General features: G+C 42.7%; 1 protein-coding gene across 2 annotated transcripts in view; it reads left to right on the top strand.

Moving 5' to 3' along the window:
- The window catches only part of LOC126101631 (BRCA1-associated protein), a 144,327-nt gene that overhangs the window by 89,611 nt on the left and 28,990 nt on the right, over positions 1-25,726 (top strand). For both annotated transcript variants that reach the window (XM_049912317.1, XM_049912316.1), the window contains exons 6-7: positions 10,016-10,159; positions 12,850-12,997. In XM_049912317.1, the coding sequence (XP_049768274.1) occupies positions 10,016-10,159; positions 12,850-12,997 (292 nt within the window). The remainder of the gene's footprint in view (positions 1-10,015; positions 10,160-12,849; positions 12,998-25,726) is intronic.

Genomic DNA, 25,726 nt, shown 5'->3' with positions numbered 1-25,726 from the left:
ATACCTGGCTTGTGTCTGTGTATGTGTGGATGGATATGTGTGTGTGTGCGAGTGTAAACCTGTCCTTTTTTCCCCCTAAGGTAAGTCTTTCCGCTCCCGGGATTGGAATGACTCCTTACCCTCGCCCTTAAAACCCAATCCTTTTGTCTTTCCTTCTCCTTCCCTCTTTCCTGACGAGGCAACCGTTGGTTGCGAAAGCTAGAGTTTTGTGTGTATGTTTGTGTTTATTTGTGTGTCTATCGACCTGCCAGCGCTTTTGTTGGGTAAGTCTCATCATCTTTCTTTTTAAATATATTTTTCCCACGTGGAATGTTTCCCTCTATTATATTCTTATATATATATATATATATATATATATATATATTTAAAAACAAAGATGATGTGACTTACCAAATGAAAGTGCTGGCAGGTCGACAGACACACAAACAAACACAAACATACACACAAAATCCAAGCTTTCGCAACCAACGGTTGCCTCGTCAGGAAAGAGGGAAGGAGAAGGAAAGACAAAAGGATATGGGTTTTAAGGGAGAGGGTAAGGAGTCATTCCAATCCCGGGAGCGGAAAGACTTACCTTAGGGGGAAAAAAGGACAGGTATACACTCGCACACACACACATATCCATCCACACATACACAGACACAAGCAGACATTTGTAAAGGCCTTTACAAATGTCTGCTTGTGTCTGTGTATGTGTGGATGGATATGTGTGTGTGTGCGAGTGTATACCTGTCCTTTTTTCCCCCTAAGGTAAGTCTTTCCGCTCCCGGGATTGGAATGACTCCTTACCCTCTCCCTTAAAACCCATATCCTTTTGTCTTTCCTTCTCCTTCCCTCTTTCCTGACGAGGCAACCGTTGGTTGCGAAAGCTTGGATTTTGTGTGTATGTTTGTGTTTGTTTGTGTGTCTGTCGACCTGCCAGCACTTTCATTTGGTAAGTCACATCATCTTTGTTTTTAAATATATTTTTCCTTCGTGGAATGTTTCCTTCTATTATAACCATATATATATATATATATATATAAAGAAAGATGATGAGACTTACCAAACAAAAGCGCTGGCAGGTCGATAGACACACAAACATACACACAAAATCTAGCTTTCGCAACCAATGGTTGCCTCGTCAGGAAAGAGGGAAGGAGAGGGAAAGACAAAAGGATTTGGGTTTTAAGGGAGAGGGTAAGGAGTCATTCCATTCCCGGGAGCGGAAAGACTTACCTTAGGGGGAAAAAAGGACAGGTATTCACTCGCACACACACACATACCCATCCTCATATACACAGACACAAGCAGACATATATATATATATATAATCTGCCTACGTAGATCAACACCTTCAACCCATTACATGCAGTCTCCCATCCTTCATCAGAGACACCAACCACTTTCTCGAACGCCTGGAATCCCTACCCAGTCTGTTACCCCCGGAAACCATCCTTGTAACCATTGATGCCACTTCCTTATACACAAATATTCCGCATGTCCAGGGCCTCGCTGCGATGGAGCACTTCCTTTCACGCCGATCACCTGCCGCCCTACCTAAAACCTCTTTCCTCATTACCTTAGCCAGCTTCATCCTGACCCACAACTTCTTCACTTTTGAAGGCCAGACATACCAACAATTAAAGGGAACAGCCATTGGTACCAGGATGGCCCCCTCGTACTCCAACCTATTCATGGGTCGCTTAGAGGAAGCCTTCTTGGTTACCCAGGCCTGCCAACCCAAAGTTTGGTACAGATTTATTGATGACATTTTCATGATCTGGACTCACAGTGAAGAAGAACTCCAGAATTTCCTCTCCAACCTCAACTCCTTTGGTTCCATCAGATTCACCTGGTCCTACTCTAAATCCCATGCCACTTTCCTTGACGTTGACCTCCACCTGTCCAATGGCCAGCTTCACACGTCCGTCCACATCAAACCCACCAACAAGCAACAGTACCTCCATTATGACAGCTGCCACCCATTCCACATCAAACGGTCCCTTCCCTACAGCCGGGTCTTCGTGGCAAACGAATCTGCTCCAGTCCGGAATCCTTGAATCATTACACCAACAACCTGATAACAGCTTTTGCATCCCGTAACTACCCTCCCGACCTGGTACAGAAGCAAGTAACCAGAGCCACTTCCTCATCTCCTCAAACCCGGAACCTTCCACAGAAGAACCCCAAAAGTGCCCCACTTGTGACAGGATACTTTCCGGGACTGGATCAGATTCTGAATGTGACTCTCCAGCAGGGATACGACTTCCTCAAATCCTGCCCTGAAATGAGATCCATCCTTCATGAAATCCTCCCCACTCCACCAAGAGTGTCTTTCCGTCGTCCACCTAACCTTCGTAACCTCTTAGTTCATCCCAATGAAATCCCCAAACCACCTTCCCTACCCTCTGGCTCCTACCCCTGTAACCGCCCCCGGTGTAAAACCTGTCCCATGCACCCTCCCACCACCACCTATTCCAGTCCTGTAACCCGGAAGGTGTACACGATCAAAGGCAGAGCCACGTGTGAAAGCACCCACGTGATTTACCAACTGACCTGCCTACACTGTGAAGCGTTCTATGTGGGAATGACCAGCAACAAACTGTCCATTCGCATGAATGGACACAGGCAGACAGTGTTTGTTGGTAATGAGGATCACCCTGTGGCTAAACATGCCTTGGTACACGGCCAGCACATCTTGGCACAGTGTTACACCGTCCGGGTTATCTGGATACTTCCCACTAACACCAACCTGTCTGAACTCCGGAGATGGGAACTTGCCCTTCAGCATATCCTCTCTTCTCGCTATCCGCCAGGCCTCAATCTCCGCTAATTTCTAATTTCAATCTGCCGCCGCTCATACCTCGCCAGTCTCTCAACATCATCTTTGCCTCTGTACTTCCGTCCCGACTGACATCTCTGCCCAAACTCTTTGCCTTTACAAATGTCTGCTTGTGTCTGTGTATATGCGGATGGATATGTGTGTGTGTGCGAGTGTATACCTGTCCTTTTTTCCCCCTAAGGTAAGTCTTTCCGCTCCCGGGATTGGAATGACTCCTTACCCTCTCCCTTAAAACCCATATCCTTTTGTCTTTCCTTCTCCTTCCCTCTTTCCTGACGAGGCAACCGTTGGTTGCGAAAGCTAGATTTTGTGTGTATGTTTGTGTTTGTTTGTAGTCTATCGACCTGCCAGCGCTTTTGTTTGGTAAGTCTCATCATCTTTCTTTTTAAATATATATATATATAAAAACAAAGATGATGAGACTTACCAAACAAAAATGCTGGCAGGTCGATAGACACACAAACATACACAGAAAATTCAAGCTTTCGCAACAAACGGTTGCTTCATCAGGAAAGAGGGAAGGAGAGGGAAAGACGAAAGGATCTGGGGAGCGGAAAGATTTACTTTAGGGGGAAAAAAAAAGGACAGGTATACACTCGCGCGCGCACACACACACACACACACACACACACACACACACACACACACACACACACACACACATATCCATCCGCACATACCCAGACACAAGCAGACATTTGATGTCTGAATGTCTGCTTGTGTCTGGGTATGTGCAGATGGATATGTGTGTGTGTGTGTGCGCGCGAGTGTATACCTGTCCTTTTTTTTCCCCCTAAGGTAAGTCTTTCCACTCCCGGGATTGGAATGACTCCTTACCCTCTCCCTTAAAACCCACATCCTTTTGTCTTTCCCTCTCCTTCCCTCTTTCCTGATGAAGCAACCATTTGTTGCAAAAGCTTGAATTTTGTGAGTATGTTTGTTTGTGTGTCATTCGACCTGCCATCGCTTTTGTTTGGTAAGTCTCATCATCTTTGTTTTTAGATATATTTTTTCCCATGTGGAATGTAAAACAAAGATGATGTGACTTACCAAACGAAAGCGCTGGCACGTCGATAGACACACAAACAAACACAAACATACACACAAAATTCTAGCTTTCGCAACCAATGGTTGCCTCATCAGGAAAGAGGGAAGGAGAGGGAAAGACGAAAGGATTTGGGTTTTAGGGGAGAGGGTAAGGAGTCATTCCAATCCCGGTAGCGAAAAGACTTACCTTAGGGGGAAAAAAGGACGGGTTACACTCGCACACACACACATATTCATCCACACATATACAGACACAAGCAGACATATACAGAGGCAAAGAGTTTGGGCAGAGATGTCAGTCGAGACGGAAGTGCAGAGGCAAAGATGTTGTTGAATGACAGGTGAGGTATGAGTGGCGGCAACTTGAAATTAGCGGAGATTGAGGCCTGGTGGATAACGGGAAGAGAGGATATATTGAAGAGCAAGTTCCCATCTCCGGAGTTCGGATAGGTTGGTGTTAGTGGGAAGTATCCAGATAACCCGGACGGCGTAACACTGTGCCAAGATGTGCTGGCCGTGCACCAAGGCATGTTTAGCCACAGGGTGATCCTCATTACCAACAAACACTGTCTGCCTGTGTCCATTCATGCGAATGGACAGTTTGTTGCTGGTCATTCCCACATAGAATGCGTCACAGTGTAGGCAGGTCAGTTGGTAGATCACGTGGGTGCTTTCACATGTGGCTCTGCCTTTGATCGTGTACACCTTCCGGGTTACAGGACTGGAATAGGTGGTGGTGGGAGGGTGCATGGGACAGGTTTTACACCGGGGGCGGTTACAAGGGTAGGAGCCAGAGGGTAGGGAAGGTGGCTTGGGGATTTCATTGGGATGAACTAAGAGGTTACGAAGGTTAGGTGGACGGCGGAAAGACACTCTTGGTGGAGTGGGGAGGATTTCAAGAAGGATGGATCTCATTTCAGGGCAGGATTTGAGGAAGTCGTATCCCTGCTGGAGAGCCACATTCAGAGTCTGATCCAGTCCCGGAAAGTATCCTGTCACTAGTGGGGCACTTTTGTGGTTCTTCTGTGGGAGGTTCTGGGTTTGAGAGGATGAGGAAGTGGCTCTGGTTATTTGCTTCTCTACCAGGTCGGGAGGGTAGTTGCGGGATGCGAAAGCTGTTGTCAGGTTGTTGGTGTAATGGTTCAGGGATTCCGGACTGGAGCAGATTCGTTTGCCGCGAAGACCTAGGCTGTAGGGAAGGGACCGTTTGATGTGGAATGGGTGGCAGCTGTCATAATGGAGGTACTGTTGCTTGTTGGTGGGTTTGATGTGGACGGACGTGTGAAGCTGGCCATTGGACAGGTGGAGGTCAACATCAAGGAAAGTGGCATGGGATTTGGAGTAGGACCAGGTGAATCTGATGGAACCAAAGGAGTTGAGGTTGGAGAGGAAATTCTGGAGTTCTTCTTCACTGTGAGTCCAGATCATGAAGATGTCATCAATAAATCTGTACCAAACTTTGGGTTGGCAGGCCTGGGTAACCAAGAAGGCTTCCTCTAAGCGACCCATGAATAGGTTGGCGTACAAAGGGGCCATCCAGGTACCCATGGCTGTTCCCTTTAATTGTTGGTATGTCTGGTCTTCAAAAGTGAAGAAGTTGTGGGTCAGGATGAAGCTGGCTAAGGTAATGAGGAAAGAGGTTTTAGGTAGGGTGGCAGGTGATCGGCGTGAAAGGAAGTGCTCCATCGCAGTGAGGCCCTGGACGTGCGGGATATTTGTGTATAAGGAAGTGACATCAATGGTTACAAGGATGGTTTCCGGGGGTAACGGATTGGGTAAGGATTCCAGGTGTTCGAGAAAGTGGTTGGTGTCTTTGATGAAGGATGGGAGACTGCATGTAATGGGTTGAAGATGTTGATCTACGTAGGCAGAGATACGTTCTGTGGGGGCTTGGTAACCAGCTACAATGGGGCGGCCGGGATGATTGGGTTTGTGAATTTTAGGAAGAAGGTAGAAGGTAGGGGTGAATGTTGAGATAATTGCTACTCATGATTCAGAGGCCACAAAGAACTGCGCAGCAGGAAGAAAATTTGATGTCACAGAAGTGAATGTTGGTGGGTCATGTCAGATATAGAATAAATTATATTTGTAGGTTGCCAGTTATACGTGATAAACTTTCAGGGGACCAAATCAGCAGTTCAGTGATCAACATGGCGAGTAAAAAATGGCCCATTTCAGAGTTGAAACTGACCATCATTTCAATCAATAGTGGAGGTCTTACACATAACAAGAAAGAATTGCTAAGTCATATGTGTCATGACCAGAACTGTGATTAAATATGCATTCAGAAAACTCACAGAGACTTGGAATCTTCATTGGGCCAAAATCAAAGGAATGAGTCTAGTGACTGAACATCTTCACTAACAGTACAACAGTACCATCTTCATCAAACATCATGTTCTAGTCCTCACCATGGGAATATCAGTGGAATATGATACAGAAATTCTCACAGTTGAGCTGAGTAATTGTTATGTAACATCTGTTTATAAGCCACTGGCCATAGAATTTAGATTTGTGGAACCTAATAAAATTCCAGAATCAACATATAAAGTTTGTCGATGGTAACTTCAATACCCGTAATATTTTATGGTGTTACCCAAATATCGACAAAAGTGGAAAAGCTGTGGCAGAATGAGCAGATTCTTGTGACCTCAGTGTACTACATGATAAAAACTTCCAGCACTCTGCAACAGTGCAGTATGGAAATGTGGTTGTAATCCAGATCTTGTCTCTTTAAGTTAACAAATATCTTAGTTATCAGTGAAATCAGTGGCACTGGCAATCCATTGCACCCAACACCATTCTGTTATATGCCAAATATACTTTGTAATCTAACCACAGACAGTTCTTTTTTGAAGAAGGTATAATTTTAAGAAAAACAACTGGGAAAAATTCACCTGTGTGCTGGATGAGAGCATCCTTAGTATTGATTCAGTTCCAGAATCATATGATGACTTTGGAAATGTCATAAAGCACTGTTCCCATATCTCAATCCCACAAGATTACATATCACAATACATTAAGGATCTGACTTCAGCAGTTTTTGGGAAACTGTCTTCATCTGTTCGATAATGATCATTTTAGTGAAGAAACCTCGCAGGCCAGAGAACACTCTGTCAATACCGGTATCCAAGAGCAAGAAAGATGCTTTGTGTAAATTGATGGAGGAGATAAATATAAGCAAGAGTAGCCACAAAACCTCTTAAGCTTCTTAGTTGTGATCCAACAACTAGAAAGGGTCATGCCAGTGTGACAGCTAACCAGATTGCTCGTCATCTTGGAAATAATGGGAAACCAGACTATCCTATGCGTAAGTCAGATTACAAAATTGTGTGAACAGAGGAATCGTAGACTAGAGAAATTTTACTGCCTTTGTGTTATTCTGAAGTATCAGGTATGCCAAGATTGTTGATCTTTTTATTGATTGCCAGTTTTGACATTGTCAGATTTTGTAACATATTAATAGAAGTTTATGATCTTTTGGTCATACAGTGTCAAACATAGCTTACAGCCTTTTCATATGTAAGAACTGAATGCAGCCATAGATAGTTGTAAGGTCGGCAAAGCAGCATGGGTAGATGACATCAGAATTCGACAAAGCAAACACTTTGCTGATCATGTGAGAGAGTGGATTTTATCACTTTTAAGCAACTGTACAAATGCCTGTAATTTCTCCAAAAACTGGAGGAAATCATGCTGATCTTAAAAACCTGGAAAATCGGCAGCTGAGCCTGGAGACTTCAGGTCAGTATCTTTATGCCATCTACACAGAATCTTCGAGCAAATGTTGCTGAATTATTTGATTATGTTGTCAAGCCACCTCTAATAAAAGAACGAGGAGGTTCCAGCTGAGGAAAAAGCTGTACATCTCAGGCACTCAGTCTCACACAGTTTATTGATGATGGTATTGAAACCTGGAAAAATTACAGAAGTAGCTTTTATCCACCTGACATATGCTTATGACATTGCCAACCATCGTACATTGTCACAGAAGATCTATGGGATAACGAAATGCTATGGTTTCACAAAACTTATTCAAAGTTTACTCTAAAAGAGAAGATTTTATGTGGACTTCCAGAGTCAGCATAGTCAATGGAGATGTCAACAAAATGGCCTACCACAAGGAAGTGTTCTTTCACCAGGGATCTTTATCATTTACACAAACCACTTCTGGTGAACACAAGGAGTTTCCTTTATGCTTATGATCCGGCATCAGTTGTCGAGGAAAATCTTTTGAAGATGTTGAAATCTCCCTGACATGTGCATTCAGGGAGCGGAGTGCCTATTACTGTAATAAACAACTTTGGTCACATCCCACTAAAACACAACCATGTGTATTTCATCTTAATCACAATCAGGCATGTCGCAAACTTGGCTTCACATGGCAGGGGATACAGTTAGTAAATATGAATCATCCAAAACATCTGGGAGTCACTCTAGATCATATTCTGGCCTACAAGCATTATTCTGGGAATGTGAGAATGAAGATGGAAGCCAGAAATAATATCCTTCACAAGATCACTAGCAGCAGGCGTGGTTTTCAACCACAAACTCCAAGAATGACAGCACTAGCAACATGTTACAGTGCTGCAAAGTAAATCTGCCCAGTCTGGTACAAACTTAGTTGACAAGGTGCTAAATGAAATATGTAGTCTTATTACAGGTCGTCTGAAGCCCAAGCCACTTTTAAAACCCCACCAGCTCGTCGGCATAATGCCACCAGATTTTCGTTGTGAAGAAACTATCCACTACATGTACACTTTCCAGCAGCCCCAAGGTTGAGACCCAGAAGTAGTTCCCTCAAGACAACTTCAGTCTTGGAAACAACAGCAGCTACAGCACAGAAACAATTGTGGATCAATCAACTTGAGAATATCTCTGCATGGCCCCTCTCTGTGGAAACCCTCCCACCTGGCCATGAATTAGATTGTGTGGAGGTCACTCAGCCATCATCATTCTGAAGTTAGAAGACCCAGGAGTAACCATTGGAAAAGGCATTTCCCTATGGATACCACCAACTATGATTGTGGGAACCACAAACCTTGGAGCACCTATTAGGCATTCAACAATGCCCTGTCTTCTGCTTCAACATCGGGTGCAGTTGTTGCAAGATTCATATCAAGAGCACTGTAGCTTGATAATTGTTTGTGACGTTAATTACCATGTATTGTATTTTTCCTACTAGAATAAATAAATAAATAGGGGAGGTTTCATGAATTGGAGCAAAAGATTGTTCAGTAAGTGTCTGAGAAGTGCAATTAAAGCTTTGTGATTACTCAGTAAATTATCTAAGTTAAGACACAGGAGATAAAGTGGAATTTTCCAAGTGCACGTGTTGCAGAATTCAAAGAAAAGCTGATGGGCGATGATGATTAGGGGTGGAGCTTGTGTAACGACACAGAACAACACTAGTTCAGCAATTTCCCGTGGCTTTTGATGAAAACCTACTTCCCTATGAGCATCATATAATCTATCTGAGAAAACGCCACAACTGTTTACGATAGATAGTGTTAACTTTTTCAGGCAGATCTTTTGATACTTTATAACAATACAACCATTTGTATAATATCAGGTTACTTTCCATTCGGAAAGTGGGGTGCACTCAGCGACTGTTACGCGGCTTATAAATTACAGAGTGCAGCAATCAGTCATCCTTTTTTTAGATTTTATTACGCAAATCCAGATTTTGGCTAGTGGCTAGCCATGCTCAGTGCACTATTTTCTACTCTCGTTGCATGTAAGTCCCCGTTTGTTTGGGCATCAGTCACATTTCTTTGAATACTCATATAATCTATCTAAGAAAATGCCACAACTGTTTACGATATTCAAGGAAATATGACTGACGCCCGGACAACAGGGACTTACACGCATCGAGAATACAAAATAGTGCACTGAGAATGGGTAGCCACTAGCCGAAATCTGGATTTGCGTAATAAAATCTAAAAAAGGATGACTGATTGCTGCAATCCATAATTTATAAATTTGTATAATATGTTAGTAACAATTTCTGAAGGAACCTCATAAAAAAGCCGTCACATTATATTCAGAGTCATCTTAGTGTCTGGTAAAGAGGGTATGTATATATTTCCACTCATTCAAAAGTATTTTGATTATCATTACATTATTTACGTCTCATGGTTTCAGTTGCCCCGTGTGTCGGTATGTGCAGACACCAGAATTAGTGGCTGACAACCGTTGCCTCGAGTGCCGGTCAGCAGATTCATTGTGGATATGCCTTATATGTGGGCATGTGGGGTGTGGAAGATACGTTCAGGGTCACGCATTTGAGTAAGTAATTTTATGTAGTGTTATAAGTAGCATAGAGAAATTCACATTTTAAATATAAAGCTAACAAAGTAGGTGTATCAAAAAACTGCGAGATTCTGTCATGCTTATATAAGTGTAAAAATTTGAATTTTAAATGCGTTATTATTCTTGAATAATTAGTAAATGTTCATTGGCCCCTCTTCTAGACCTTTATACCTACTTTTAGTCGCTATGTTTCTTTTCTCCTATTCTTCACTTCTCACACTTTTTTAAGAAGGAAATGAAAGCTTAAGTTTAAATTCTTCTCATCATTTACCTCTTCCACCTTCTGTTTCTCATGATACTAATTGCTGCTATCTACTGTTTCATCGCCTACTATTCCATTTTTGTCCAGCAGCAAAGATTTTGTTACATCATCAACAAAACAAAAACTTGAAAGATGATATTGGAGAGTGTTTCCTGAACTCCCAACTAGTCTTTTTTCTCATGATCATTGGCAATGACTTTTACTCCTCCAGAAGTCTATGACAGAAAAATATATCCAATCAGCCTTGTACACTAAAATAAATTTCTTGCACATTCACCTCCAGAAACTCTGACCTTATGAAAATAGCTTTCAATGATTTGAGGTTTAACAGCATCCATAGTTGCAGAAAGTTTGTAGTTGTTTGACCAGTAAGATGTAGTTTGCTGATCATATTGACAGGAAGAATCAAGTTGTGTGTTTTACAGTGAAATGTTGTTCAGCTGATCAGCAGTATTGGCTAAACAGCCCAATCGTGCAGTTCTCTTAGACTATTTTGTGAGCAAAATCTGTCAGTCATGTCTACAGAAATTATACACTTTTTAGCTGGGATCATTTCTGTTTAATGTATTTGCACAGCTGTTTATGCACAGGTTTGAAATGAGAGATATGGAGAGATATGCCGCTTTAACTAATGATGAGCAATTTCAGTGTCTCCATTCTCGATTTGCCCGACTTCCCAAGACTTGTCAGGCATGTGTTTGAAAAATAGTATAACTTCATCTGCATTCAGTGTGTCACAGTTTTATATCATGCTGTCAGCCCTGCTAGGACACAATTTCTCCAAGTCTAATGTTACCCTTGTTCACCATTTCAGCCCCATCGCTGACTTTTTGACAAATGATTCCAGCATGTGCCTTAAACACTGGGAGACATCCTGGAGGCATAGTATAATTTTATGCTGTGACATTGTTCACAGTTTTGGAAGCCTTTGCTTGCACTTCAATCCACTTCGAGTAACGGGAGCAGCCGTAGCGGAATTAAGACTTCTTACAACCCAGCTCATCTTCCAGATTTCACTTTTTTGCTCTTAAGGGCTGCCTCAGGATTTCCTGTGCTTTGCAATTCCTCAGCATCTGAAAATGGTTTCTTTTGCTTTTGTGCATCCACTTTGGAAATCTCTAAACACTCTACTTAGCATAAATGAAAACATTGTCCCCTCTAGCACTTTCCCTTGTGATACTGCTGTGTCACGTGTTATGTGAGCACCCGGAGCTCGTTGTGTGCTGCCAGTTGGAAGGCAGCGCATCTGATTCAGGAGAGGAATACATTTGAAAGGAAGTTCTTTACTTATCCTGCAGTTTTTGTGGGTCTGAAGCGGAGGAACATTTTACCTGCAAAAGGGCTATAAATGGGAGCATCTTAATGATGTAGTGTAGAAGAACATAATTACTTATCTGATCTCTTCACCTTTTCCAAATTGTAACAAATCGTTGTGCTCTACTTCTAAAATATTTGTTCTACCATGTATTATTCTAGCTAGCAATTTAGATGCATGCAGGTTCAGATTGGTGGTGCAATACTTCTCATTTTTATTTCATTGTACCCACTTTCTCCTATGATTCTAACTTTATTACTCTGTAGTATTGTCCTGTTTAAATCTTCCAAGACTGTGAGACTGTCATCCTCTTTCATATATTTTATCAATAACTTATAATTAGTCTGTTTCTTTGTCATCATCCCTGCGCTCGTAACAGTTCACCACATTATTCTGCGCGATGATATGCTGTCTCCTGTTATTCCTTTCAGTGATGCTGTTTCTGCACTTCACATATTATTTTATAAATCTGAACTTCAGCATGTTGGTTTCACATCTGCCATGTCATAGCAGCTTTTTTTCTCGTACTGTGATGGCAAAACATGTCCTGTTTTTTGTTATATATTGCGGCGATTAGTTGTAGCTGTTCTCTGGAAAATACATTGCCGTGATTGTCTTCACAGCCATACTTATGTTGATGAGAAGCACTGCTGTGCAGCACAAATGCAGATGTATATTAAAATGTTCCTTCATTATTTTAATTTCCACAATAATTCAGCACTGCTGGCCAGTGCTGGATAGTTTTAATTGCATATTGTTTTGGTGCTGTAGCTCACCTTCACCACATGATTCACAGTGTCACTGTTTATGCAGTAGTTTGTGTACTGTCACTCATTAGGACAGCCTTCCCCCTATTGCTGGTAGTGTCTCTATCTCCCTTGTCATAGACACACTCAACCACAGGACTGGCTGGCATAGTCTATTCAGTAATTTTTTGTATTTATGAAAATATAAAGACATTTTAATTTGCTTATAACTTTTCTACTCTTAATAGAAGAGCCTGTATATGAAGCTGCTTTGAATTGTCTTCATCTCTGCATGAGTGATTTGCATAATTTTGCTTAGCATTATGTCTTTCTTCTTTTGTAGGCATTATCAGCAAACTCAGCACTGCTATGCAATGCAACTGGGGAACAATCGTGTTTGGGATTATGTAGGAGACAATTTTGTTCATCGTTTACTGCAGAATAAGGGAGATGGAAAATTAGTTGAGGGCACGTCTCCTGACAAGGAAGAGGTAAGTGCACATTTCTGGAAGAATTGTACTTTATCCGTAACAGTGTGTTAAGCTATAATGGTTGTTGGTATCTTGCATATTTTCAAGTGCTAATGTACCATTCTTGTTGCTTGTTTGCTTTATGGGTTACAGTAAAAAAATAAAAAATAAAATAAAATTTAAAAAAATGTTTACTTTATTAGTGCCGTATCGTTTTCATAAAATTTCAGGCTTCACACCACAGAGCAGGCAATTTTTCAGCAAGCAGAACAATTAACAAGATTTCCTTTTCTTACAGTTCTACAGCTTTTACAGAGTATTTTCTTTTTTCTTGTAACCAAAAAATCAAGCAGTTTTGCAGCTTATAGGCAATCTACAAGACCTACAAGTAAGACTTTGTCACAATAATGCAAATAGTACAATATTTAGATTTTTGTTTTCTGCTGTGCATTTAAGTTAAAAATTCTGCCTTTGCAAAGATATCGATTATTGATGCAATACTTTTTTGACATGATGTTCTTCAGCTGCATAAATCTGTCAGTGGCGGATGTTGTTCCTCTATTCCATAAATTTTTCAGTGGGAAGTTGGTTGGATATCTGCTTTTACATGGTTGAGGCAAGAAGTTATCAGCCTGGCACAGAGAAATTTTGTTCTTGTTATGTTGGTATATGCAGTCCAATAACGTAAGTTAGGTGTTGGCTTTATCTGTGGAATAGTTTTGTTTTTATAACTTTGGTTGATGACTGTTAGTAAAAAAAAAATAATTAAGAAACGAGCTACAGAATTCAACAATGCTGTACGCCTCGGAAGGTGAGCATGAAGCATGAAGAAAATGCTTCAAAGTATATATAATTGCTGATGCTGACTGTGCTGTGGATTTTACATGAAAAACAAGCTCTCTTATCCGGCCAAGCGGAACTCGCAAAGATGAGCAGCTGACTTGACACCTCCTGCCCACTGGTGCCATTTGGGTGTCGTGTGGAGGGCTTGGAGTTAGCTCATTATTGTAACTCGTACAAAAAAAGTTGTGTGAAATAAACTGACATGAAAAGAAACTGCACAAAAACTTGGTGTATTGGTTTTACCCAAGACATGATCTTTCACTGACAAACATAGAGCTTGACAAAGCATAGCAACCACAAAATTGAATGACACATGAAAATTTGTGCCAGGGGTGATTGAAGTGTTGCAGCACTCAGCACAATGGACTTGCATTCAGGAGAACAGCTATTCAGGTTCCTGCTTGGTCGTCAAGATGTAGGTTTTCTGTTTCCTGAAGTTGATTAGCATAAATGCTGGGATGGTTCCTTGCAAAAGGATACCCGAGTCAACATTTAACACAGTGCTCTTCATTGTGTCCCACAGACACCTTCCCCAGTCTGCACTAGAGGGAATTTATTGCTGCCACATTTCTATGCAGTTCCCTTGCCACCTCACCCTCTAAGCCGTTAGCCACCCTTCCCTCCAGTCATCCCTTCTCCTCACCGAGTGAGGTGGCGCAGTGGTTAGCACACTGGACTCGCATTCGGGAGGATGACGGTTCAATCCCGTCTCCGGCCATTCTGATTTAGGTTTTCCATGATTTCCCTAAATCGTTTCAGGCAAATGCCGGGATGGTTCCTTTGAAAGGGCACAGCCGATTTCCTTCCCAATCCTTCCCTAACACGAGCTTGCGCTCCATCTCTAATGACCTCGTTGTCGACGGGTCGTTAAACACTAACCATCAACCATCCCTTCTCCTCCCCATCTCCTTGCTCCTCTCACTCACTCCATTCAACACAATCCGTTCCCTGTTTCAGACTGGCATGATGGGATGATGTAGTTTTTCTTCATTTGTGTGTGTGTGTGTGTGTGTGTGTGTGTGTGTGTCATTTCTTTAGTTAACTTTGAGAAGGACATTGTCCAAAAGTTTAGCAACATTTTCAGTTTTGTGCATGTGCTTGTCAACTGTTCAATGTCTCAACTATATGCTCCTTCCAGTACAAGAACCAATTAAGATGTATATCAGCAAGGTCACTGTAGTATGTAGCAAAATTTAAAGAGTTCTTATTTTGTGTTCATATGTGTACAGAATTGAGATTTGAGAAGATGAAAAGTTGACCTGAATAACTCTACTCCATACTGCTAAGTTGCCAAGAACATTAAATGTGACTGGAGTGGAGCATCAGCTGATAAACTTACGTTAAGACTGATAATGAATGTGGTGGTTAGGAAAGTTTAAAAAGTCACATTGCATTTAAAGCTGAGCTCTAGCTTCAATGTTATTAGGATTGGGAGGGGTATTACTGGGATTGGAAGGGAAATTGGCCATACCATTTTCAAAGGAACATTATTGACATTTGTCTTAAACAATTTAGGGAAACCACAAGAAACATAAGTCTGGATCATTAGATGGGACTTGAACCCTGTTCCTCCAGAATGTGAATCCATTTCATTAACCATTGCATATGAGGCAAAATAACGATTTTGCTGTTGTATATATGAATGTTGGGCTCCGTAAGATTCCCTTTCTGTGCAGCAACCATGGAATATAAAATTATAAAGAATGTAGCAACCAGTTGCAGAAACATAATTTATTTATCTTGTTGCAAATCGATTTTGACTGATATCAGTCATCATCGGTGCATTTTTCCAACCGATACATGCCATAAGTAGAAGTATTGTCCTTGGCAGATTTCTTTCATTATAGAAATCTGCCAAGGACAGTAATTCTACTTATGGCATGTATCATTGTCAAAAACAACCGAATCAATCCTATCGCGCTTGGGCTGCTGAACTTCACAGCCTCAGTAGAAAGTGTCAGTTTGTTACTGAAGTTCACAAAGAATCCTACGCCGATTCCATGGTACGGGATGCTATTATCCGTTCGGCGCCCGACAAAGAAGTTAGGCAACGTGCCGTTCAGTTGGCAAATCAGACTCTTGATGAAGTCCTATCCATTCACTCAGTCTTTTGAAGTTTCTCGTGCTGCTGGAGCGCAAATAGAGGCATGGGGTAACATCAGGGAAATACAACCTCTGTGTAATGTTGACGAAGCGTGTGGCGTGTCCCCGCTAGCCGATGTGGCCGCAGTACGCTCCCAAGCGCAGCCTCGGCCTAACCGTAAACAAACCTAAGAAACTGCAGCAAAACCCACAGCAACTTCCTTCATGTCCGCAGTGTTTTACGAAACATTCACAAGAAGATTGTCCACAACGTTGGGCCGTGTGTCACAAATGCAAAAAATGGGTCATGTGTCATCCGTTTGCAAATCCGACCGCATACATGATGTTTATGAACATGACGCTGATTCTGATTGTGTGTTGTCTGTCAATTGTACTTTTTCCCTTTCGGGGAAGTTATTCCTCACTGTCCAAATACTTGGTCAAGATGTTCGATTGCAGGTGGATACTGGTTCTGCTGCCCCTATCATCAATTCTCAGATGTATCTTCAGTTGGGTTCTCCTATCCTGTCACCTGTCACTAGGCAATTACGGACTTACAATCAACAGAAGATTTCTCTCTTGGGACAATTTGATGCTGAGTTATCTTACAAATCTGTCATTCACACTGTTCCCATGTTTGTGGTCGACCATAGTAACGCGGAGAATCTTTTTGGTTTCGGTGCCTTTTGGGTTCTCCATAGATGACTCTGTCAGTATCGTCTCTGATGCTTTTCCTTATGCTCTATTGGATTCCTTGTCGACGACATTTTTGTCCCTTTTTTCTCCTGGGTTAGGCCATGCAAACGACTTTGAAACTCGTATCATGCTCAAACCCACTGCTCGGCCTAAGTTTTTTTCGGGCTCGGCCCATTCCTGTGGCCCTTCGTGATCAGGTCAAACGGGAGCGGGATCGTCTCACTGCTTCAGGGGTCTTGCTTCCTGTCACTTCCAGTGAGTGATCCTCTCCTGTCGTCGTCGTTGCTAAGCCAAATGGTGATATTCGTCGCTGTTGCGATTTTAAAGCCACTGTAAATGCTCAATGCCTTATCAACACTTACCCTATGCCTCGGCCTGAAGAATTGTTCACTAAACTTGCTGGAGGCCAGTATTTTTCTAAACTAGACCTGTCAGAAGCTTATCATCAATTTCCTCTCGATGCTGCTTCCCGGCGGTTTCTGGTCCTTAACATGCCTTTTGGCCTCAATCAATACCAACGATTGCCATTCGGGGTTGCCAGCGCCCCTGCTCTCATTCAGCGATTCTTGGAACAATTATTGCTCACTGTCCCTGGGTGTATAAATTTCCAGGACGACATTGTTGTCACGGGCTCCACCACTGTCGAACATCTCCAAAATCTCCGCACACTTTTTCATGTCTTACAGACTGCCGGTCTTAAGTGTAATCTTCAGAAATCAAAATTTTTTTCAGGCATCTATCACGTAATTGGGGTTTCAACTCTCTCGGGATGGTATTCGTCCACTTCAGCAAATTGTTGCTGCGATCGATGCCCTTCCTCGCCCTACATGTGTTAAGGAACTGCAGGCCTTCTTGGGGAAAATAGCATACTATCAAAAGTTTATACCGTCTGCTGCTTCGGTGGCTCAGCCATTGCATCGCCTGTTGCATAAAAACTTGCCCTTTCACTGGTCTGCGTCACGCGATGCGGCTTTCCAGAAATTGAAGACTATGCTGAAACAGGCCCCGTGCCTGGCTACTTATCGACCTGGCCAACATCTTGTTCTTGCCCCGGACGCCTCTCAATACGGGGTTGGTGCAGTCCTTGCGCACCGTTTTTCTGACGGTTCTGAACAATCCATTGTTTATGCCTCCAAAACGCTCACGGATGCCCAACAAAAGTATTCTGAAATTGAAAAAGAAGCTTTGGCCATCATTTATGCTCTTCATAAGTTTGGTGTTTTTCTCTATGGATCCAAATTTCATCTTGTTACGGATCACAAACCACTTGTTTCCTTGTTTCATCCATCAACATCACTTCCCGACAAGGCTGCACACCGCCTCAAGCATTGGGCTCTTTACTTGTCTCGTTTCAATTATGAGATTCATTTCCAGCCGACGGCTCAACATGCAAATGCTGATGCACTGTGTCGCCTTCCCATTGGCCCTATCTGGCGTTCAATAGGGACGAACTTTTGTGTTTCCACCTGGATGTTGCCAAGCAGCAGGTTGTGGACGGGTTCCCCATCACCTGGAATCCGCTGGCAGCTGCTGGCTGCTATGGGTTCTGACCCTACCCTCTCCCGGGTTTTACGCTGTATTCAGAAGGGTTGGCCAGATCGTCCATCCGCTAAGACTTCTGATCCGTTGCGGAACTACTGCGCTTTGCGTTACTGCCTCACGGCTAGGGTCGGTGTTATCCTCCTTTCCACCAACAATGCTTCCCCGCGTGTTGTGGTACCTGCATCTTTGCGTGCTTCGGTCTTGCGCCTCCTTCACGAAGGGCACTGGGGCATCTCTCGCACAGAATCCCTGGTGTGCTGTCATGTGCACTGGCCTGGCATCGACTCTGGAATCGCACACATGGTCACTGCCTGCGGTCCGCACATTTAAGGCTCAGATGAGGAAACTCCTTACTTCTTCTGCTGATGATGCGCTTCTCCAATTTCTGGCTTCTTACCGTTTCACCCCCATGGGCGACCACAGACCGGCTTAGCTCTTACATGGCCGACAGACCCGCACGCTACTTCATCTTCTGCGGCCTTCCAGCTCACGGCCGCGTGTGCCTTCGCTTGGCCAGTTCACCGCCGATGACCTTGCATGGGTAAGGGGATATGGCAGGTGGCCAAAAGGGAGTCCTGGCCGCATCTTATGATACTGTGGCCAACGCCTGTATGAAATCCAGACGGACACAGGTGTTGCAGTGCGTCATTCGGACCAGCTTCGGCCTCGTGTGCCGGCAACGCCTGTGCGGATGCCGCTCACCACCTTCGGCTCTACCTGATGCTCAGGATACTGGAATCTCTCATTACTCACAACGCAGTCCTCTCATCATCATCTCGGTGCCAGCACAAGAACTGACTCCACCAGGAGACATGCCCATGCAGGAATCAGATGACCATCATCTGTCGGAGCATCTCTACTCGCCTCCTTCTCCTACGAACGCGGACACGTCGCCCATGTCTCCTGTTATAACAACCGGACTTGCCGCAATGGGCAGATTGGTGCACGGGGCCCCAGCAGATTCGACCCCCACGTCTCCTGTCATCTCTACCCGTTATCATCGGGGACACTTCCGTCCATATGGGAAGCCTCCTCCTCGAGACTTTACGGCCAGTCAAACAACACCTATGGACATTAGCAATCTACAGGCCACCTCCATCAAGACCTGTCCAAAAAATTCAAAGGGGAGAAAAGTGTTGTGACTCGCCAATCTTTCAAAGTGCCGCCGCACAGTTACGCGCGTCCTCTACATGTGGCACTGCCTGCCAGCCATGCAGCAGCAGCGCCACCTAAGCGGCCAGCCAGGCAGTGGCCGCTAGATTTGGACTCAGTTATGATTCGACTGTTGAAGTGTACACACGTCTTACTCTGTTTACTTGATCTCCGACTTTGATGTATTGCATCTTCCTTGAAATATATTTGTTCAACTTGAAGTTATAACAAGAACATATTTTAACTTACTATGGGCTTGTCATCTGATAAAAATTAAAAAGTTACCTTAAACAAAGAAATGTCTCCTATAATGATTCTACGGTTCAATTTCCATAGCCCTGATATGCATTGTTTCAGACTACAGAATTTCTATCTGGAATATAGCACACGGGCAAAAAAGCCAGTGCAAAACTACACTTGAAAATGTGTGAGCAGGTGTATGGCATTGAAGATCAGTCCTCAATCTATGAATGGTTCGTTAAGGCAGAACTAAACTCCTGTAGTTTCATAAAAGAACAAGTGTGTCTAGCACAAAAGCTGACATGTGTGACCAAATGAACAAGGATTAAATTTAGAGGACACACACACACACACTCACACACACACACACACACACACACACACACACACACACACACACACACACAGAGAGAGAGAGAGAGAGAGAGAGAGAGAGAGAGAGAGAGACTTCAGAATCAGTTTTCACATAAATGTAAATTTATTTAGAAAATTATAGAACAAATCGCAATAACAACGCTTATATTAATATTTTCTTCCTGACACTTGACATCTATTTCCTGCCAATATGTTCCCTATTTTGAAAGAAAGCATACTAGCAGTAATTACTTTTAAAATGTCTGAAATCACAGATTTATTTCCTTTCATAATTGAAAATAGCTGCTCCCATCGATAAGTACTTCCATACATGGAAATAATATCATACACAGATTTTCCTGTATTTTCAAATCAGGCTGGCATATATTTATGAAATGCAGGTATGTCATCCTCACAAAATTTTATGACCAGATCTGAATCACAATGAACTCAATTACCACCATATGCTTTTCATTAGGCACTGTTACAATGTTTATTGTGTAAATTGAAGAGAACAAAGAAAACTAGTTTTCCAGTAATTTAAAATTTGAATATCAAGATTCAACCTTTTTGAGGTTCAACATTTTTTATGCGTTTGTTTCATGTGATGCCCAACGATAACCAAAATTCCTGGATGGAGCAGTACATAAAATAAAGGAAAGGCCACCATTCACCTATAATGGATCAATGCATGGAGCATAGAAACATTCAGCAGAAAACAGCATTTTTACTAGCTTTTGGGCACTAGTACTTTTTCTAGCAATAGCACCCACGCACCCACACAGATACTCAAACGCACACTCCCATGGCCACGGCAAGAGTGACTATTGATATGTGATTATTGAAAGTAGTTGCCTAAACTGATGGAGGGAGTACGCAAGGACACAAGTAGTGGTAGCAGGAAAGAGGCAGGTTTTTGGACAGGTGTCACTGCAGCCACACGACAAGAAAATAAGAATACAGAGGGTACAGCAAAAAGAGCTGTACGAAGAGGAAGAGTGATGGGAGAAGACATTGCATGATCTGGACAGAGCAGGAGTGGTGTAGACTGAAGAGAGAAGGGAAAAGTCAGGGGGAACTGGTTAGCAGAGGTGTAGGCCAGGGAGATTGTAAGAGCACAGGAAGTGTTGGAGAGACAATTCCTATCTGCGTAGTTCAGAGAAAACTGCGCAGTAAGGGAGTATCTGAATGGTCTGCATAGTGAAGCAGCTGTTGAAGTCATTTGTGTTGTGGTACGCATAATGTGCGGCAACTGGATGTTCCAAGGTTGCAGTTCACCACAGTTTGGCAGTGGGCCATTCATGCAGGTAGGCAGTTGGTTACTCGTAATTCCCACATAGAATTGTTGTACGGTAACTGCAGCATAGCTGACATACAAGGTGTGCCACATAAAAAAGGTATGCCTCACACCTGACATTAAAGTAACAGTGAACAAACTAAAAAAGAATACAAATAGTAATGTTAAAAACTGTGTAGTTACCTATTTATATCAGATGCTGGAGGTAGTGGCCATGGGCAGCTAGGCATCACTGATTTTGTGAGATGACATTACCAGCAACACTCTGTAATTCTTCAGGCGTGATGTTAATTTCTCTAACAGTGTTCTGTTTAAGGTTGACTATTGTGTGAGGATTGTTAGCATACACTTTGCTTTTCAGTGTGCCTCATAAATAAAAAAAAAAACCCGTGGCCTTCCCGCAGTGGTAACACCAATTCCCATCAGATTACCGAAGTTAAGTGCTGTCACGCTGGACTAGCGGTGGGTGACCATCTGGTCTGCCGAGCGTTATTAGCAAGCAGGGTGCACTTAACCCTTGTGATGCAAACTGAGGAGTAGCGGCTCCAGTCTCGTAAACTGACATACTGCTGGGAGAACATTCCATGGATGAAACACAATAAACGTATGGGGATGTTGGTGTACAAGGACTTCACATCAACAGTGACCAACAAGGATTCTGGTGGTAATGAAACAGGAAGTGTAGAGAGGCAGTAAAGGAAGTGAGCAATATCTTGTCTGTAGTATGGGAGGTTGTGGGCAATAGTTTGGAGGTGTTGGTCAGCAGAGGAGTCGGAGGTTGTGACAAAGGAACATTGTACGCAGCCACAGTGGGACAAGTAGTAGGGAGACCTGTGGTGTTGGGTTTGTGGAGTATGGAAAGTAGGTAAAAAGTAGGAATGTGTGGGATTGCTGGTGTGTGGAGGGAGATGGATTCAGGTATTAGGTTTTGGAATGGAACTGCAGCCTTGAGAAGCTGCTTGAGATCATGATGGACTTCTGAGATGGGGTCATGGTCGTAAGGTTTGTATGCAGAGGTGTTGAAAAGTTTGTAGGGACCATCAGCCAGATAGTCACTATGATTCATGACCACTAATTGAAGCCTTTGTCTGCAAGAAGGATGATAAGGTCTGGATTGTTTTTCAGTTTACAGATAGCAAGGGTTCTATAGGAATTATGTTGGATTCACTGGGAAGAGATTTAGGAAAGGAAGGTGAGACCAGGTTTGAAGTGAGAAATTCCTGAAAGATTACCGGGGGATGACTGGGTGGAAGAGGAGGAGAATCGCAGTTGGAGGGAGGGTTGGAACTGTTTTAAACAAGTTCCTTATGGGGTTTTGGTTGGCGGTTGTCAATGGTCAGTGGGGGGAGGAGGAATGTGACAAAGAAATGTTTCCACTAGAGAGAACTAGCAAACAAAAGATGGTCATTTACAAACCCAACATGGTTGAAATTAGGTTTAGGGGGGTTGATGGAGTAAGTCATTAAGGCATGGTTGGCAGACATGGAGCCATGAGAGATGAGAGTGGTTGATTTGGGGAGGGGTGGGGGGGGGGGGGGAGAGATCAGAGAGATAGGCTCTTTTTTGTACTGTTGGTTGTCGCATGCGGGCATAAGGCAGGATTGCCATCACTGCAATAGAAACTCTTGCCTTTCATCACTGGGAACAGCATTCCCAGCACCATTTTGTGGAAGCTGTTGCAGCTACTCTTGTCTTATGCCCACATGGGGGACCTACCTACAGCCAAGAAAAAGCCTACCTCTCTATTCCCCTCTCCCCTTGCCCTGGTCAACCTATGATACAGTATTTAATTCTATCCCCACAGCTTCCTGATCTCAAAGATTAATAAATTACTAAGGAGTTCATCCTGTGACTGTATTTCATTCATGATTTGTTTTAAGGAAGACAAATGCTGGTGTCCCAGCATCATCTTTTACTTTCTTGTTTCCTAGCATTCCTCCTAGATGGATGTACAGATAGGCTAAAAGGTGGTTCATGTAATAACATATTGATTGAGTTAAATTATATTGTTATGAATATTCACCAATCGACGTCGCTGATGTAGCGAAGAAAGACTTATTCTACACTCAACTGACAAGATCTCTTTAAAATATAGGGAATCACAAAGAAGTCATTTTACTAGGATACCTAAATGCCAAAACAGGATGGAAAGCTAATGACAACATAGTGGGACAATATGGCGAAGAAACCATAAATGATAATGGTGAAAGATTGATAAAATTCTGCATGCAAAATGACTTGAGAATTATGAATGGATGGTTCAAGCATAAGGACATCCGCAAATACACATGGACGAAACCAAGCGTTAACCTCAAGTCCATTATAGACTGTCATAATAAAGCAAACAACAAAGCTAGTAGTACAAGATGTGAGGGCTATGAGAGGTGCAGAGTGCGGATCAGACCATTTCGTGCTAATGTCTAAGATATTATTCAAGTGCATCAAAGACACAGAAATTCAAGTGGAAGCCGAACCAGAGAAAGCCAATAATATTCAATATAATTTACAAAGCTTTGACCATAGTTCCACCCACTTCTTGTACCAGCAAAGGCTAGCAGAAAAACTTGCTGCCATTGAAGAAACCTCTGCAGATAAGATGTATGAGATGGTAAAAGAAGCCATCCATAACGCATCTTATGAAGCACTGGGAAAAAAAGAAATCCAAAAGAGTAATAGAATATGTGATGAGTGGTGAAACCACTCAGTACAAGAGAAGGTAGAAAGTAAGAAGAAAGCTCATAATAAATGGTTGAACTCAAGATCAGACAATGATTGGCTGGAATACAGAGAGTGGAGAAAAGAAGCACAGAAAACAATAATTAAGGCAAAAAACGAAGCCTGGCAGAAAACCGGTGAAGAGATAGAAAAAAGCATGGGGAATATACGAGCAAATAAAGCCTGGAAGGTATTAGAAACAATGAGAACACAGAATAAAGATAAAGCAAATATAAACCTCATTAGCATGCAGGAATAGGTACAACACTACCAAGGACTACTAACTGAGAACAGAGCTGCACTCACTGAGAGAACCCACCAGGCATTGAAATCAGTAATTATAATATACCACTGATAACCCCATAGGAAGTCCAAAATGCAATTAATGCCATGAAAAACAGAAAGTTGCAAGGTCCAGGATTAATTTATATAGAACTGGTTAAAGCAGCACCATCAAAACTCTTTGAGATATTGGCAATGATTTTTGACAAATGCCTTGGAGGTGCAAGCCCCAAAGGAGTGGAAAAAGACAACAATTACATCAATATTTAAGAAGGGCAACAGGAGGAATTGTGCAAACTAATGTATTTGTTTGATGCTATCCATGGCAAGAGTCCATGGCCGTATCCTAAAAAGAAGGATAGAAGAAGAAATAACTGAATCTGAAGAACAAACCAGATTCAGATCTGGTTGCTCCTGTACTCCTCAAAAACCTAGTGGAGAAAAGGACAGCAAGGGGCCTTTCAACCCACCTTGTCTTTGTAGACCTCCAGAAAGCTTATGACACAGTTCCACAGAACAAGCTATGGACAAGTTTAATTGATAATGGTGTGTCACTGAGCTATGTGAAAGCTGTCAGACTCCTCTACCAAGGTTGTATGGCAATGGTTAAAGTGAGAAATCAACTATCTCAAGAGTTTGAGGTGACAAAGGGACTACGCCAGGGATGCACACTTGCCCCTACGCTCTTTAAGATCTACCTGGAGGAGGCACTAAAATCATGGAAAAGGAAATGCGGAGGAATGGGTGTCCCTATAGATGATGAGATCTTGTTCACTCTATTTTTTGCTGACGACCAAGTGTTCCTATAGATGAAGAGACCTTGTTCACTCTATTTTTTGCTGACGACCAAGTGTTAGTAGCTGGAGATGAGGAAGATGCAAATTACATGCTCCGCAAATTAAAAGAAGAATATGAAAAATGAGGTCTTGTCATAAACGTATCTAAAACAGAATATCTGAAAGTGGGAGAAAATACTGTTAACGACTTACGGCTCGGTTCTGATACTGTTAAAGGGTGTCTTTTAAGTACTTTGAAGTGCCACTGTTCTCCAATGGTAGAAGTATGGATTATGTAAACAATAAAATAGGCCAGGGCAAGCGAGCCATAAAACAACTAAATGGTATTCTCTGGAACACAAACATAACGCGCAGAACAAAACATACCATCTACCACACAGTTATTGAAAGTATCACAACATATGGTGCAGAGTTGTGGGAACTAACTCGGAGGCAGAAAGATCGCTTGCTGGCTGTTGAGATGGATTTCTGGAGACGGAGTTGTGGATACTCCAGACTTGATCATATTAGAAATGATAGGATCAGAGAGGTTATGACTGTCAAAAGCACAATCCTAGACTACATAGAAAGGAAGTGCCTACTCTGGTATGGTCTCTTACAGTGTATGCCAGACACAAGATGGCCAAAACGGGTATGGCAATGGACTCCACATCGAAGAAGAAAGCACGGTAGACCTGCAAGATGCTGGAAGGACAACGTCAACGAAACAATGGCGGCGAGAGGTCTTAATGAAGGAGACTGGAATGACTG

This window comes from Schistocerca cancellata, chromosome 9, assembly GCF_023864275.1.
Source record: "Schistocerca cancellata isolate TAMUIC-IGC-003103 chromosome 9, iqSchCanc2.1, whole genome shotgun sequence".
In the NCBI taxonomy this organism is placed as follows: domain Eukaryota; kingdom Metazoa; phylum Arthropoda; class Insecta; order Orthoptera; family Acrididae; genus Schistocerca; species Schistocerca cancellata.
Note: the sequence above shows the minus strand (reverse complement) of the source record. Positions and strands in the feature narration are given on the sequence as shown.